The following is a 14,846-nucleotide window of genomic DNA, read 5'->3' as shown; positions in this document are numbered from 1 at the left end:
TATGGCCTCGTCACCAGCAAGCTTATTAAGCAGCAATAAGTTTCTAAGGGACAGTTCAGACTATGTGATAATTGGTGAAGGACGACAACCTTTCAAATTAGGGAAGGAGACGTGCAGGTGCTGCTGTTTCTTTCTCATGGCTGTTCAGTGCTTACCCTCCCGTGCTGACACTCTGCAACTCAGATGCAGAAACAGCCATGATTCCCTGCAGATGTCCCAAAGATCTTTCAGGTAACTAAGCTAAACGCCAGGCCAATGATGAGGAACTCCAGAACTTCCCAAACATGAGTGGACAAAGAAGGGCAAAGTTTCAAAGAGGTTTGACACACGTAACAGTAATCTAAGACACACCTAAACACATACTAAATAAATTTGCAGATGATACTAAATTAGAAGGAGCTGCTGACTCCCTCAAGGGTGGAGGGGCCTTGCAGAGAGATCTTGACAAATCAGAGGGTTAGGCAGTTAGCAATTACAGAAAATTTAACACAAGTAAATGCTGGATTCTGCACCTGGGCAAGGGTAATTCTGCTCATATTTACAGATTGGGGAACAAGAGACTATAGGCAACACTGCAGAAAGGGATCTAGGGGTTCTGGCTGATAGCAAGTTCAGTGGGAGTCAACAGTGTATCCTGGCACCCAAAAGGGCCAATGATACCCTGGGATACGCCAGACTCAGCACTGCCACTGGACAAGGGGAGAGATTGCCCTACTCTGCTCTGTGCTGTGTGGCCTCACCTCGAGCACTGAGTGCAGTGTGACTGCCACAAGATAACAAGGATGTAAAACTGTTAGAGAGTGCCCAAAGGAGGGCTACATAGAAGGGGGTCAGGTGGGGGTCAGGGAAAGGCTCTGCCCCAGAGGGCTGTGGACATGGAACAGGCTGCCCAGGGCAGTGGGCATGGTCCTGAGCTGCTGGGAGCTCAGGGAGCATTTGGACACTGCTCTCAGACATATGGTTTAGATTTTGGGTGGTCCTATGTGGAACCAGGGGTTGGACTTGATTACTCTTGTGGATCCTTTCCAACTCTGGATATTCTATGCACACTGAACTCAGAACTGGCAGTTACAATTCAGGAAATCATGGAATCACCAAGGTTGGAAAAGACCTAAAAGATCATCCAGTCCAACCATCCAGTGTTTCAAGATGCAATAGCAGCCAAAACCACCAGATTTTCAGCATCACAAAACAGGGTACTGAAAATAAGGAGTCTGTCCATACATTGAGTGAAGTTCCTAGTCCTGCATCTGAAGACAGAGGTAGCAGAGTTAGGGAAATAAGAGAGACGAGCAAGGCTTTGTCAGATGGTCAAGAGGACAAAGCAGCAGCCTTAGGAGGAGAGATAACATAGGCTGGGACTACTGTTTAGTGAGATTAAGGCCGAGAGACTTCTAATTGAGAGCTACAAAGTCAAAGAGGTAGTGAATATACTGAATGAAGAATTACAGTTCGCCCATTCCTGTAACATGAGATACAAGAGATGGTCAATGAAACTGATGGGGTACAAGTTTGTAAGTGATGACAGAGAGTACTTCTTTGCACAGGAGTAATGAACTCTTGCAATCTGCTGACAAAGGAGATTGTGGAGGCAGAGATTGTCAGCAGGGTCAGAGAGGCATTAGATAAATTCTGAGATGTCTGGCATACAAACAGATACTAAAGGAAACAGAGAGGTGTGCCCCTGAAACCTCCTCAGCTGCACATGCTGAGGACTAACAGCAGACTGCACGAAGTAGCCAGGCTCCGCAGCTCTCCCTAAACACCATTAATAGCACCACTGCTATTAGGGAGACAATCCTAAGCATGATGTGCTTCAGCTCAGACCCAGTAGGATATTTCTAACATTCTTATAACTTACATCTATCTTTTCACTGGTCTTTCTTTTCTTATCTAGTCATGGGAGGCTGTGCTACTCTCATAGGTCCCCATAAGAATTTCAGAGTCATGCAAAGAGGCTGCTGAGAACAGAGGCAATATCTGCAGACCTATTCTGCAGAGACCAACTAAACTCAGACCATGCTCAAAGCCAGTCATCCTAAGGGTACCCTCTCCCCTTCTTTTTCCACTAGCTTCCTACAACAGCTGTAACCACCTTGACCAACATTACCATCCTTACTTTTGAGGAGTGGGAGGTTCTGAATAGCAGATCCATTATCTTTGCCCAACAGTATCAAAAATACAGCAGCAAACTCCTTTCAGATGCTTCCTCAAAATTAGATACCAGGAAAGAACAAACATCCAATTTTGAAAGATTGCCAGATGTGGAAACCCAGAGGAATTAACTCATAAGTAATTGGGCACCAAACTAAAATAATAATAGGCCAACTTCGCACAATGTCAAACCACAACATCAATTTGTATAATGATTTATATGGACTCACTTCCCTAAAAGTGGTTCATGCCAGACTCTCACAAGTACTGCTTTAAGATTCAAAGCAAACCTCTAATTATTGATCCTTCGTTACACTGGGAAATTACCTCATAGCAGTTTTAAAGTTCTATTTATAAGTCTAATAATCTCATCATTGATTACGGTGACTGTATTCTAATTATAAATCCATTATCTCCCCAGCAATGAAATAAAATCAATAATGCACATAAATGGAAAAGAACGAATTTAAATGCATACGTTAATGTCATTCCAAGTAGCACTATTTTATGCACCATCTCTAACAAAACTGTGTCACATCATTAGCAATAATGTGAAAAATCTTTTTCAATTAACAAAGCCGATTTGATACTATGTTCAGCAAAGTGGCAATCCATTCCATTAAACACACACATATGAAATGCTTGAAACATCTACAAACTCTCTATCATAAATTTTCTCCCAAGTGCTCAAACAGAAATGTAGATACATTTTATATAGGTGCTTTTTAAAACTCCTTTCAGAAGCTGCCTCTTAGGGTCTTTTAGTGATTCCAGTTGCAAGTAACAAAAAACATCAACATCTGCCACAAGCTCAGCTGTTCATATCACAAAACAGGAGATGCTTTCAGTGTGTAGTGTGACTATCTGGAATCCCACAACCCTGACATGTCATCATTGCAGTATTCAGCCTAGAGAGCAAACCTTAAAGTGCTTTTCAAAAAATTGTACTGTGTTCAGTCTTATTTTATGCAAGTGGGAAGACTGGGTAATTCGCACTTGTATCCAGCCATGTAGATCAGTTCCTTTGTTTCTTTCATGGGGTATAGAGACTTCTACAAAATATTTTTCTTCCATCTATCTTCAGCTGACTAAGGTCTGAGCCCATCTGGAATTCATCTGGTTCCTCAGCTTTTCACCTCTGAAACTGAGAGGCAGCACTCAGTTGGAACCCACCCTTAACCAACATAGTACAGAACAATGGCAGCCTCATTAAAGCCCTTCTAGATTAGATATATAGTCTTACTCTATTGGATGACATATCTGAGCTCCAGCCAAAACCTAAGAGCCTTTCTTGTAAGGTGATTTCTAGTGTTGGGAGGAGTGGGATACATGAATTAACAAATCAGATAATATACGTGGTTTAAATGTACTAAACAAAAAAGACACTGAAGTGAAATGGATGAACAGAAAAGTTCAAATCAAAGAAACTAATTTGGAGGTGGGGAGTAGAATATTTAAACACCTGGGGTAAAAAACAGGGAGACATTTTTCACTTAAAGTGTACTTTATGATACATTTTCCAGATTAGAGTCCTATGAACCCCTATTACTTTGAAAAAGACATTGCATAAACTCAAGATGTTTTCAGAGAGTTACTCAGAAGTTACACAAAGAATTTCTGGGAGTTTGAAGGCAGTTAACCTCAGCAACAGGCCTTGAGATAACCCGAGACCTAACAAAGGTAAAATCTGTGGATTATCATCTGCAAATAATCTCTGAAGTCTGCTTGTTTTAAATATACCCCTGATTAGTATAGGTGAAGTCTGGGCCAACATTCTTTATTATTGCTTGTTGACTGCAATTGTCAACAAAGGCCAGTATGGATTTGTTTCCCTCTGAGAGCTGTAATAACAACTGCTTAGCCTGGAGGAGTGAAGGATCACAAGAACTGTGCTTTCAGGTGGTAATCTGAGCACCAAGAGGGTCTGAATCCTGAGGATAGTTGTCCTGTCCCGCAATTGTAAAACCAACACCATGGCAGAAGTTTCAAATACACAATATAAAGGGATGCAAACCACACCTTCACCTATAAAAATGCTTATCTTCACCTTTGAGCCAATACCCCTTCCACCAACTCTGCCTAATTTTCATGAGTCACTCTGATACCTGGAGCTATACTTTAAAAAGTCAGCTCATTTTCACCTTCAGCATCCCATTCTGGGAACAATCTAAAAAAAAATAAAAAATATTAAAATGACCATGGAGTCCTTAGCAATCACACAGAACAGTGTGTTAATTAACAAATTTCCGTGTGTTTTGTGTGCGTACAACGCTCAATTTCTAACCTACAGTTTCTAAGCTGATCTGCTACTTGGCTGCTGAGATAAGGTCAACCTTGCAACTCTAAATGTAAGTGAATGTAAGATATTGCTGATAGTATTGTCCTCTCACATCTCCCTCCACACAGGAACTATAAGATTAGGTTAATGTGAGAGAGCTTTTAGTAACTTGAATCGACGGGTTTCCTTTTATTGTTGGTCGCTCTCCTTAACAAGTCCAAACTCCAGCTTTCTTTGCTCTTCTCCTTCCTTGACGTACCTCCACTGAAGAACCTCTTTAGCACCTCTAAAGTTAAAGAGAATACATAAAAGTCTCTATGCAGTCCTAGCCCCACTACTAGTCTGAGGCTTGCTATTGCCTTCTGCAGATCCAAGTTATTATCCATCTTGTCTGAGAAACATCCCAAAGCTCAAAGTCATCCAAATGTCTTATAGACAAGATTTATGGCCAAAGCACTGTATTTTAATTGTTTTGTTACAAAATATATTTCACACATAGTATTAATAAAAGGTCACCGAGAAAGCTATCAAGAACGATTTTAAAAATCCATTTGGTATGACATTTATCAATGTAAAAAAGTAACTGCTGAAAAATAAATCTCATTGTTCTGTTTTCCACAGTCAGTTTCTATTACATCTTCTAAGCAAAATGTAAGTCATCCTCGCTTTAAACAAAGGAAAAGGATTTCAGAAAAGTCAAGGGCTGAGCAACCCTCAAATGAATCCATCTGGTTTACATTAGGAATATGTCTTCTTCTTACCTGAAGAACTCCAGGAAAGTTTAAAGTCTGACTAAATTAGCTTTCAGAATCTTTTCAAATAGTAAAAATTAACAGAACTCCTTGAACTTATGAAGACATGCATCCATTCACACCCATGCCCACTTTTTAACCCCACAGTTGAAGAACCTCACTCTATCTAGACATAAATATAGCTTTGAACTTGCAAATACTTTCAAGGACATACACTGGACTACTGATAAATTCACAATTTTATATACCTATGCCTTAAAGTCTTTTTAAATCATTCACTTCTCCAGTACCTCAGTTTTCCTAGTTTCCTAATTGGTTTCTTCTTAAATACATTTCTAAAGCAACTCAGATACTAGTAAGCACACAACAAAGTCACAGCACTTTGCCTTATAACCAGCCCCATTCATGAATATTCAAATTAGAAATAAAGTGTGGCAAAGATTTCATTTTGCATAAGATGAAAGAAAAAGCAATTTGCAAAACAAGCTCTATTTCACTGTGATGTTTTTACACTGCATGGCTACATTACCACTTTTATTCAGCACATAATGCTGCATACTAATAACAGTCAATTCAAAGCATGCAGTTGAACCTCTTTTTCCCACAATAAGCAATATATGTGGGTATTTCTAATAGAGGTACAATGTATTTTTAGTAGTTTTCATTTTCTCCATTCAGGCAGGATCTCAGTTCTAGGAAGACTAAATCCTCCCTTCCTTCTCTATGTTAAACAGCGTGGTACCAATGCTAAGTACTGCTTACATGCTTTTTCATGTGAGTAGTAACCTTGTATTCATTTGTCAGGTTTAGAATTAAAAACATCAGTATAAAACTATGTACTAATTACAGTTGTCAGTCGTCCACTGCAAATCAGCTGTCCTTACATGGAGTTATGTCAGCTCCCTCCCCTCCACAGTGTTCACTGCCTGGTCAAACTACTTATCACTGCTACTGGTGATTATTTTGTGTAATTTTTCACAACAGGCCACTTGGGTAAAGCCACTGATTACATCTTCACCTCTTGCACTCATTGCAATCCTTGTCCTCCCCTCCCTGGACCCTCCTCCAGATCCTTAATTACTGTTCCTTTTCACAGCTCCTGAAGACCACTGTTATTATTTCAGTTTGAGCAGCACTCGCACTATGCTTTGAAGAGACATTCCTGTTCAAAAAATTTATAATCTATATAATGGATTTTCACACTTGAACTCCAAACATTTATTAAAAATTTACGATGTACTGCACTTCTGACCCCAAACATTCAGCACAGAAGCGTTTTCATAAATGTAAGTGACATTACAAGGTAATACATGCAAGTTTGGGCAGGGATATAAGAAGAGCAGAAATCAAATAATCTTTTTATCTCTGCAGACAATTGCAGTACTACCACTGGTAAAACTGACAATAATAAAGTAAAAAAAAAAATATATGGAACCCGGAGAACAGTTTGTAGATACAAGGTCTCGTAAGGTTTGGTAGCCATGTGTTGTTAAGCATTTTCAAGGCACCCACCTGAGTTCTGGCTCCAGGAGAAAGCAACAGACATCTTCAGTAGTCGAGGTGAGCAAAGATAGATGTCTAAGATGAGCCAGGACAGACAACCAACATGAGAGGAATAAAGCACTTCTTAGAGGTGCCTGGTACTCTCCTACTGCTATAAAGGAATGCTCTGTAATTAGCTTAGAATAAACACCTGTCTTTCTGGCAGTTGAAAACAGTTGAGATGAATCCCAGCCTTCATCTGCATCTGTCATCCAGTCTTTAGAAAATGAATTATGCTCACTTCAAGTGCGGCACTGAGTTATATCACTGAGATGTAAAGCACTTAGAAAACAGTTTCCTAGCAAGGAGTGCAGCACTGTTGCAAGAAAAACCTTCCACTGAGGGGGGCTGGAGGGAAAAGGGAAAACTGCAGGTTCCAAATGAATCAGGGGCACTTACAGAGTAGTCAAAATAACATCACAAGTAAGAGCGTGAAGTCCTCAGGGCAGGAGCTGTCTTTTCTTCTGCATTTATGCAGTATCATCAGGGCTCCAAGATGCAGTCATGTTACATGAAATAAATAATTCAGTGCTATCCTTTTCACTGCATTTGCTTTCCTTGCTCTAGAATTCCTCTAACCAGACCAGTTCACATCTTACATGGGCTCCATATTTGGAGGTTTGCTCCACAGCTGCAACACTCTGATTTTCATTCTGCTGAAACTGAGAAGGTAACCCAAACTTGAACTATCCATTCAACTCTTCATTTCAATGACGCCTCGGCTAGAAGAAAATATCCTGCTAGAGCACTGGTATTTAGACTGACATGGGACAAAAAGATGCTAGTTAGAGAGAGATACAAGACTCATCAAAAGTCTAGAAATCATTACTAACAAGAAAAGGCTCAATACTCGATTTATTTTCTGGTAAAGATTGGAAACATGACAACAAACTTCAAATAGAAAAGGAAAAGAAAAACCTATGAAAAAACAGAATAAATTCTTCTCCAGCTACACTATCTGGCAGCTGGAATAACGGGTTTAACATGCAGCAGTGGAGATTTATTTTTGCTTATTTATTTCAAAAGAGAAGAAAACCTTTCTAATGGGAAAGGAGGTTGACAATTGACAATCAGTAGAACTTGTGAAATCTCAAACATAACAAATTCATAGGATGAAGTAAGACAAGCACTGGACAAGAATGCCATGCAGTGAATGCCATCCTAGATCAGCCAGTTCCTGAAATCCCCCCAACCTTATATCCCACCTAAGGGGAAAAGCAATGGCAGGCACTTTTCCACCTTTCCCACCTAAGCAGCTTCAACAGACACAAGGCTCTTAATAATACAAAAAGCAATAGAATTCAGACACAGAAAGGATATTGTGGACAGAGATGAACAGAGTTGGGCTTAAATCAAAAATAAAAAAAAAAATAGCTTTTCTCCAAAAGCTGTTTCTAAAACTAAACTGTTCTTGCAGATGATTGGATCACATCCAAGCAACCTCGAACACTCAGTCTAACACTGTCTATCCTTTCATTTAAAGGTCACTTTTCCAGGCTATTGAGCTTTTTTGCACATTTCTAGATTGCACTTCAGGTCTGTTGCATTACACACAGTTCTACCTCTCAGAGGTTAAATGAGGTAGCTCAGTTTTATCATAGGGTAATGCAGTGGTTAGGGGAAACCACATCTATCAGTGAGCATGGCTAAACAGAAAGAAATTTGGAGCTGGCAGTTAGTAAATTATTTAAAACATGAAAAGGGCAGGGAAGGAACGAGTAGAGAAATTGAAATACTTGTGCTTCCCCGGACTGTAGGCCTCTTAAGCCAAAAGCTTTCTCATTTTCCAACATTTCTGTGATATACACAGAATTAAAAAGATACTACAATGCCACATGCCCTAACATTGGCCATAGAGATCCCAAACAGAGTAGCATTTTAGAGAACAGGACTCACAGAAGCATTTCCTCATAACAGTTGAATAGAACTTTTTTTTTTTTTTTTTTTTGGTCCCTTTTTCTAAAGGTAATATCATTAGAGATCAATGCATCAATAAAGATACACCAGATATAAATGGGAGCCCCTCAACGGTGGGACATGCAAGCTTTCACAGATTTCCATGTGAGAGAAAAGTATGAGAAGGAGGAATCATGTCTCCAAAGACTCTTCTGGAAGGAAATACAGCAGCCTCCTGTAAAAGTAACGTTATACAATGGCACTCTTAAAATGTTTATCACTGATGATCTCAGAGCTCAACCAGCTGATGCTACCAAGCAATATTTGGTAGTGTTTATATATAACAGCACATAGGGCATGATGTTGCATTCAAAGCTGTCTAGCACCAGCATCTCTGGTCTTCAAAGATCTGTTGCAGTACCTTAGTGAAAAGCATGACTTCTGTTAACTATCAAGGGAAAATGGCTTATATCTTAGTCAAAATCAATCTGTGTATCATTTCGTACTCAGCAGCATTCCATAGATGGTCACAAATGTTTAATGAACTTGGTTGTCAATGTGATGTGCACCTCTATTAAGATTTTTCCTTTCTCGCAAGAATTCTTATAACATATATCAAATACAGGAATGGTTTAAAACCAACTTTAATGCTTAGAATCCAAGTGCAGCAGTATTTACAGAAGTATGGGACAGAGGCTACCTTCTGAGCATCCTCCTGCACAGCAAGCTGTTTTGCAACACACTTAACTTGAAGATTTTTTCTCCCCATTGCAGTCTATTAACATCATCTGTGAATTGAACACAGCCTTAGAAGTTCAGCACTAAACTTGAGGGTCAAGTTCATCTTTGATACAGCTCCCATGAAGCCCCCAGATTTTTTTTTATGTAACAAACCTGGCCTTTTATGTTTTTCTGAAGAGGTCACCAGGTATTTGACAGCCAAATAACATCACCTGCATCCACAAAGCTACAATAGTCACAAAAAACATCTGAGGAAAGGATGTCACCATCCAAGATAAGAAAGCAAATTCCTTGTGACATCTGACAGAACATCATTCAAGGCTCTTTTTAAGCTACTCAGTTCTTGAAACATGGCTTAGAATACCATTAGCTGATCCTCTCTAACATAAATATGCATACCTCTCACATTTTTTCTTTATCCACACACACGTAAACAAAAGTTGCGCATCTGCATTATCACGACTTACTAGACAAGCCTGAGGCAGGAAGCTGTTCACCCTGGAGATACTCCACATGCCCTCGAGGTACTGCTGAGCTTGGATGGTGACTGAACTCAGCGCACCGCTGAGACCGCTGGGGGCTACTGTGACTTGAACGCTGGAGTTTGGAAAACTGCCTGTGCCTTGAGACCATCCAAGTCCCTTCTTTCTCTCTGTCCCAGAGAAGAGATTTGGTGATTTTCCAGGTTGCCTGCCCACCTGCCCAGTAATCAGTGGAAGGTCCCGCTGGGAAGAGACTGTGACCACCCTGGGTACCATGCTGGTCACTGCTGTGGCACCGGGTGGGAGGTCGGGCATTTCTGAGTAGCTGGCTTGGTTGAGGGTGTGCATCATCTGGATGGCTTCCTGTTTCAGTTGGTTCAAGTGAGTGGCACAAGTTTCGCATCTGCTCTCTCCTTCATTCCTGTTTTTCTGTAAGTAGTCAGGCACTTGAAGCTTGTCAAAAATTAAAGCTGATAATCGTGGGTCCTAAAGAAGGAGGGAGGAAGCAGGAGAAAAGAAAAAAAAAAAAAACTGAGTCAAAACACAAAAAGAGAAAAAGACAAAGTTCCACCCATGGAAACACTTTAAATCTCTACTGGTATTTACCATGGTTTGGTTGTTGTTTTTTTTTGTTTTGTTTTGTTTTTTGTCTGAATACCCCAAAAGACTTTCAGGTCACAGCTGACTAATAAACCGTAAGTGACTTCATTTGTATGAGATCCAGCATGAAAATTTTCATCAAATTAAACAATAGAGCTATGGTGCACTTGATCTACTTGTTCTTCTAATTAATTCTCCTTTGGAGACATCCAACATGCTTGTGTTTTTCATGCTCAGAAGCAACATTAGTTGAGATGCTGACCCTACAGATATTGTAACGCGTTTCAAAGGCATACCACCATCTTTAAACCAGGAAAATAAAATCTCAGATTATTAAAAAAAAATTAGCGCATGACCTGGTAAACATTTTGCTGTCCTCAATCTCAGAAATGAGTAATCAAGTAGCATAAAAACAGCTTATATGGTAGTGCTCAAAAACTGGCTCCTCTGCTAGCTAGGCCTGTTATTTCTCATCTTTGCAATCCAGATGGTAGCAATATTCTCTTACATTACTCTTGCTTTCATGAGAAATAGATTTGAAACTACAGCCATGTGTGAAGGTACACGCTAAGAAGCTGATTTAAAAGCAACACCTACTTTGCTCCCCCCTCCTCCACCTTACTAGTTCATTTTAAGGCTGCCCAGAAATCTTAAAACCCTGTTCTGTGTTTCCAGTTCAGAGATAGAGTTACCTATCTCCTGAAACACACCAATGCCTTCCCATCCCCAGCATGCTACTGTGAAGATCAGCCAGGAGATTAAATCCAGCCCTGCTGTAAATCTGCTATCAAGATGAATGCCGCGCAGTAAAACTGACCCAACTTCACACACTCTCCTTCAGCTCTCTAAACAATTAAAATTTTAATGAAATCATAGCCAAAGGTTTATTTGTATAATTATTTTAAGTGAAAATATTTAATCTGCTTGTTCATAATGAGAGCATGCAAAGCTAGTACATCAGCCACCCTGCATACGCTGGGGTATCCCTAGATCAGTACTCCTTTTAAAATCGTATTACTTGATGCCAAATTGCAATTGCTCTCTAGGAAATGAATGCCCTATTAGAAAACTAACTCATTCTGGTTTTAATTACAACACACATCAATAAAACTCTTAAGAAGTCTAGGGACTGGTACTTTGGCTTTGCTCATTATTCTCTTTCAACTCTGCCATTTCCCTTTGCTCTGAATTTATAAAATCCTCAAACACTGCCCAACTTTTCCACCAGCAGCAGGGTATCTAGCTTGTTTTTAGCTGCTGGATTGCTCCTGCAGTAGTTTTTGATCTATCTCATAAAATGCAGTATTGTGTTAATATAACCATTGTATATAGCATCACATCACTCCACAGCCAAAAACCATTAACAAAAGTTACTTTTTCCACAGTAATTTAAATTATTGTTTATTTACTGGAAAAAATACCTCTCAGGCTAAGGGAAGCTGCTCCTGCTTCGACTGAACAATACACTGTATTCACACTAGCGAGTGAATTTACAAACTCAAGTCAAAGACAGTATTTCATCTTTGCCTCTTTTCTCTTTATTGAGGCTTAAAATGCATTTGAAGTTGCTCCATTCGCCTATCCTCCTGAGCAAGAAAATTCTTTCCCTTCAAGTCTCTCAGAAGTAAAAAACACTAAATTAACAAATATTAGGAAAAAAAAAATCAGAAACTTTCTTCTAAGCTGCAGCACTTCAGCAGAAAGGTGCAGTTGGTTAGACTGGAAGCTATCACAACACAGCCCTGCAGGCACCATTATGCTTCAGGCGAGCCAAAGACCATGCCTTACGCCTCACAAGAAAAACAAACAGCCTACACTTCACAGAAATCCCTCCAAATGAGAGCCCTTTGAGCACAGACTTGCAGTCAACAACCCAGCACTGATTGCACAGCCCCCCAAAAACACCACTGCTCAGTTCCATGCCACCAAGTCATGGCCTGGCACTCAAGGAAACTAACTAGCAAAAGGACTAGAGGGAATGGCCTCAAGTAGGGATGGATCAGTTTGGATATTAGGAAAAGCTTCTTCCCCAAAAGAGGGATCAAATGCAGGAATTGGATGCCCAGGGAGGTGGTTGAGTCACAAAACATTTAGATGTTGTACTAAGGGACACTGTTTAGTGGGGAAATTGGTGGTAGGTGGACAGTTGGTCTAGATGATCTTGGAGGCCTTTTCCATCCACTGATGACTCTATGAAGCACCTGTGTCTCCTGCTGACCTGGGCCTCATCTGGCAATGCTTACATTGCTATCAAATGTCAAAAGTTTCAAATGAGCAATTAAAGCAAATCACTAGGTGAAGCAGGCTTCTCATTTGAAAGAAACAACTTTCTTTTGATGTAAAGAAAATTAATGAGCCTCCAGTTCCAGCTCCATAAACAGAGTTCACAGCGCAAGGCAGAGCAGAGTCAGACAGTACTGCAGTTACAAGGAAACTAAGTGGATGGCATATTCAAAAGGGGAGGAAATAGATCTATTTAGATTACACAAAACACAGAATCATTGAATCATTAAGGCTGGAAAACACCCTCTAAAATCATCTAGTCCAACTGTCCATCTAACACTAATATTGCACACTGACCACGTCAGTCAGTGCCACATCTCCCCATTTCTTGAACACCTCCAGGGATGCTGACTCCACCTTGGGCAGCTTGTGCCAATGCCTCTTCCTCAGAAGAAATTTTTCCTAATGTTCAACCTGAAAACAAACTATATAAGCACACTTTATGCCAGAAAAAAGAGACACCTTCCAATTTCTATAAAAGGCCATCTCATTTCCAACTGCCAGGTCCTTACAGCATTGTAGCCCTTTCCCTACTGATGTTGGTACTCATCCCTCTCCTCCAGCTCCCTCTCAGAGGGCCCAGCTGTGAGCTTAGATTACTTTTATTTTTCCACTCCCTGCGATAAAAACACCTGGCTAATGATTGGGCGTGAAGGGCAGAGGAAATGCAAGTTACTGTTAAAAACATTAAGTGGAACTTAAAAGTTAAGTCAGTCCCAATAAAGAGGTTTTACTACCTGGTGACAACGCCTGGACCCGGGGAGCCCCTGTTTCAGCAGCTTGTGACCTAACGAGTCTGGGTGGAAGTTGCCTTCTCATGTTTTACAGAGGAAGAAAATAAAGCAGAGTGACCAAATGTGTTACAGGAGCAGATGGGGAGCAGTTAAAGTCATCCTCATCACAGCTCTGCCGGCAGAGAGGGAAACAAAGCAGACATGCAAGCTGGGGGTACTAACACAATATTCAAGCACATAGGCTACAAACCCATCCGAACAGTGCTCCAAATCACTTCTGTCTGCTGTGCTACAAAATTGACTCACCCTGTTAACTTCTGCTTATAAATTTTAGAATTCCAAACGCTCCAGACTGCTAGATGAACAAAATAAATGGTTCTACTACAGACCACTGCACTTGGGAGACCAGCAAGCCCCCAGTGTGATAATTAGACATATTTGTGTGAGCAAAAGTTTTCTGAAACACCTGAATTTGTCTGTGTTTTCCAGTAAGTGGCTATTACAGACACAAGTGACCTTACAAGCTCCTGGAAGACTTAATCATACATGTGCAACTTGCTCCAAGGATGAGCATGCACACCTGGTCTGAAAGTGCTTCCTAGCTGAACCGGGGAAGACAATAAATGTAGAAAATCAGAACTGTGTTCCAGCTAGAAATAATAGAGAAATACCCACATAGTTCAATATTGTTGCATTTAGCCTGGAGTTTGCCTTCAGGCTTTGTCTCTGAATGTAGAGAGTGAGTACAGAAAACACGCTCAGATCTGAAAACACATCCAGTAATTTGTAACAGAAGGAAAAATAAAAACAGTAATTTCAATTCACACAACCTCTCTGATGTGAAACTTAACTGCTGCAGTTCCTCCCTGTTAAATCCATCACACACCAAGCAGGCTCCCAGCAATGCAGCTAACACCAAAGCATCTGGGGCACAAAGAAAGGTCAGCATCTCACAGCCGTAAATTACTACAGCCTGAGACCACAGTCCTTGAAAATACAGACATACTCAAAGCAACTGTGATGTGTCCGAAGACATGGAAAAAGACTGAAAATCCCCACTACAGCTTAGGCACAAAAATAATATGCAGGTTTTCAACAGCATGCAACATCAAATGACCTTGCTGGAGCTCTGTTCTTTGAAGCGTGAGACTGAGTGACATGCACTTAAAAAACAAAACTCTAATTCTTTTAAAATTTTACTGAAAAATTGCAGATTACAGTAAATTCCAAAGTATTTAAAGTCTGCATTTAAATTTTGCCAACAGAGTGACAGAAAGCTTTGCAAAAGAGAAACAAGAAACTTGAAATCTTACCTGCAGCCACTGATTTCTAACTCCCAAACTAAGCAATAGGAGAGGATGTAGAAAAGCATCTGGATTCTCAC

The 14,846-nt window shown here is 40.3% G+C and overlaps 1 protein-coding gene across 2 annotated transcripts in view; it reads right to left on the bottom strand.

The window, feature by feature from the left end:
• Nucleotides 1-14,846, bottom strand: part of KIF26A (kinesin family member 26A) — a 98,177-nt gene that overhangs the window by 55,270 nt on the left and 28,061 nt on the right. For both annotated transcript variants that reach the window (XM_085225724.1, XM_085225725.1), the window contains one exon: nt 9,831-10,331. In XM_085225724.1, the coding sequence (XP_085081850.1) occupies nt 9,831-10,331 (501 nt within the window). The remainder of the gene's footprint in view (nt 1-9,830; nt 10,332-14,846) is intronic.

The sequence above is a fragment of the Meleagris gallopavo genome, chromosome 5 (assembly GCF_905368555.1).
Source record: "Meleagris gallopavo chromosome 5, MGAL_WU_HG_1.1, whole genome shotgun sequence".
NCBI classification, from domain to species: domain Eukaryota; kingdom Metazoa; phylum Chordata; class Aves; order Galliformes; family Phasianidae; genus Meleagris; species Meleagris gallopavo.
Note: the sequence above shows the minus strand (reverse complement) of the source record. Positions and strands in the feature narration are given on the sequence as shown.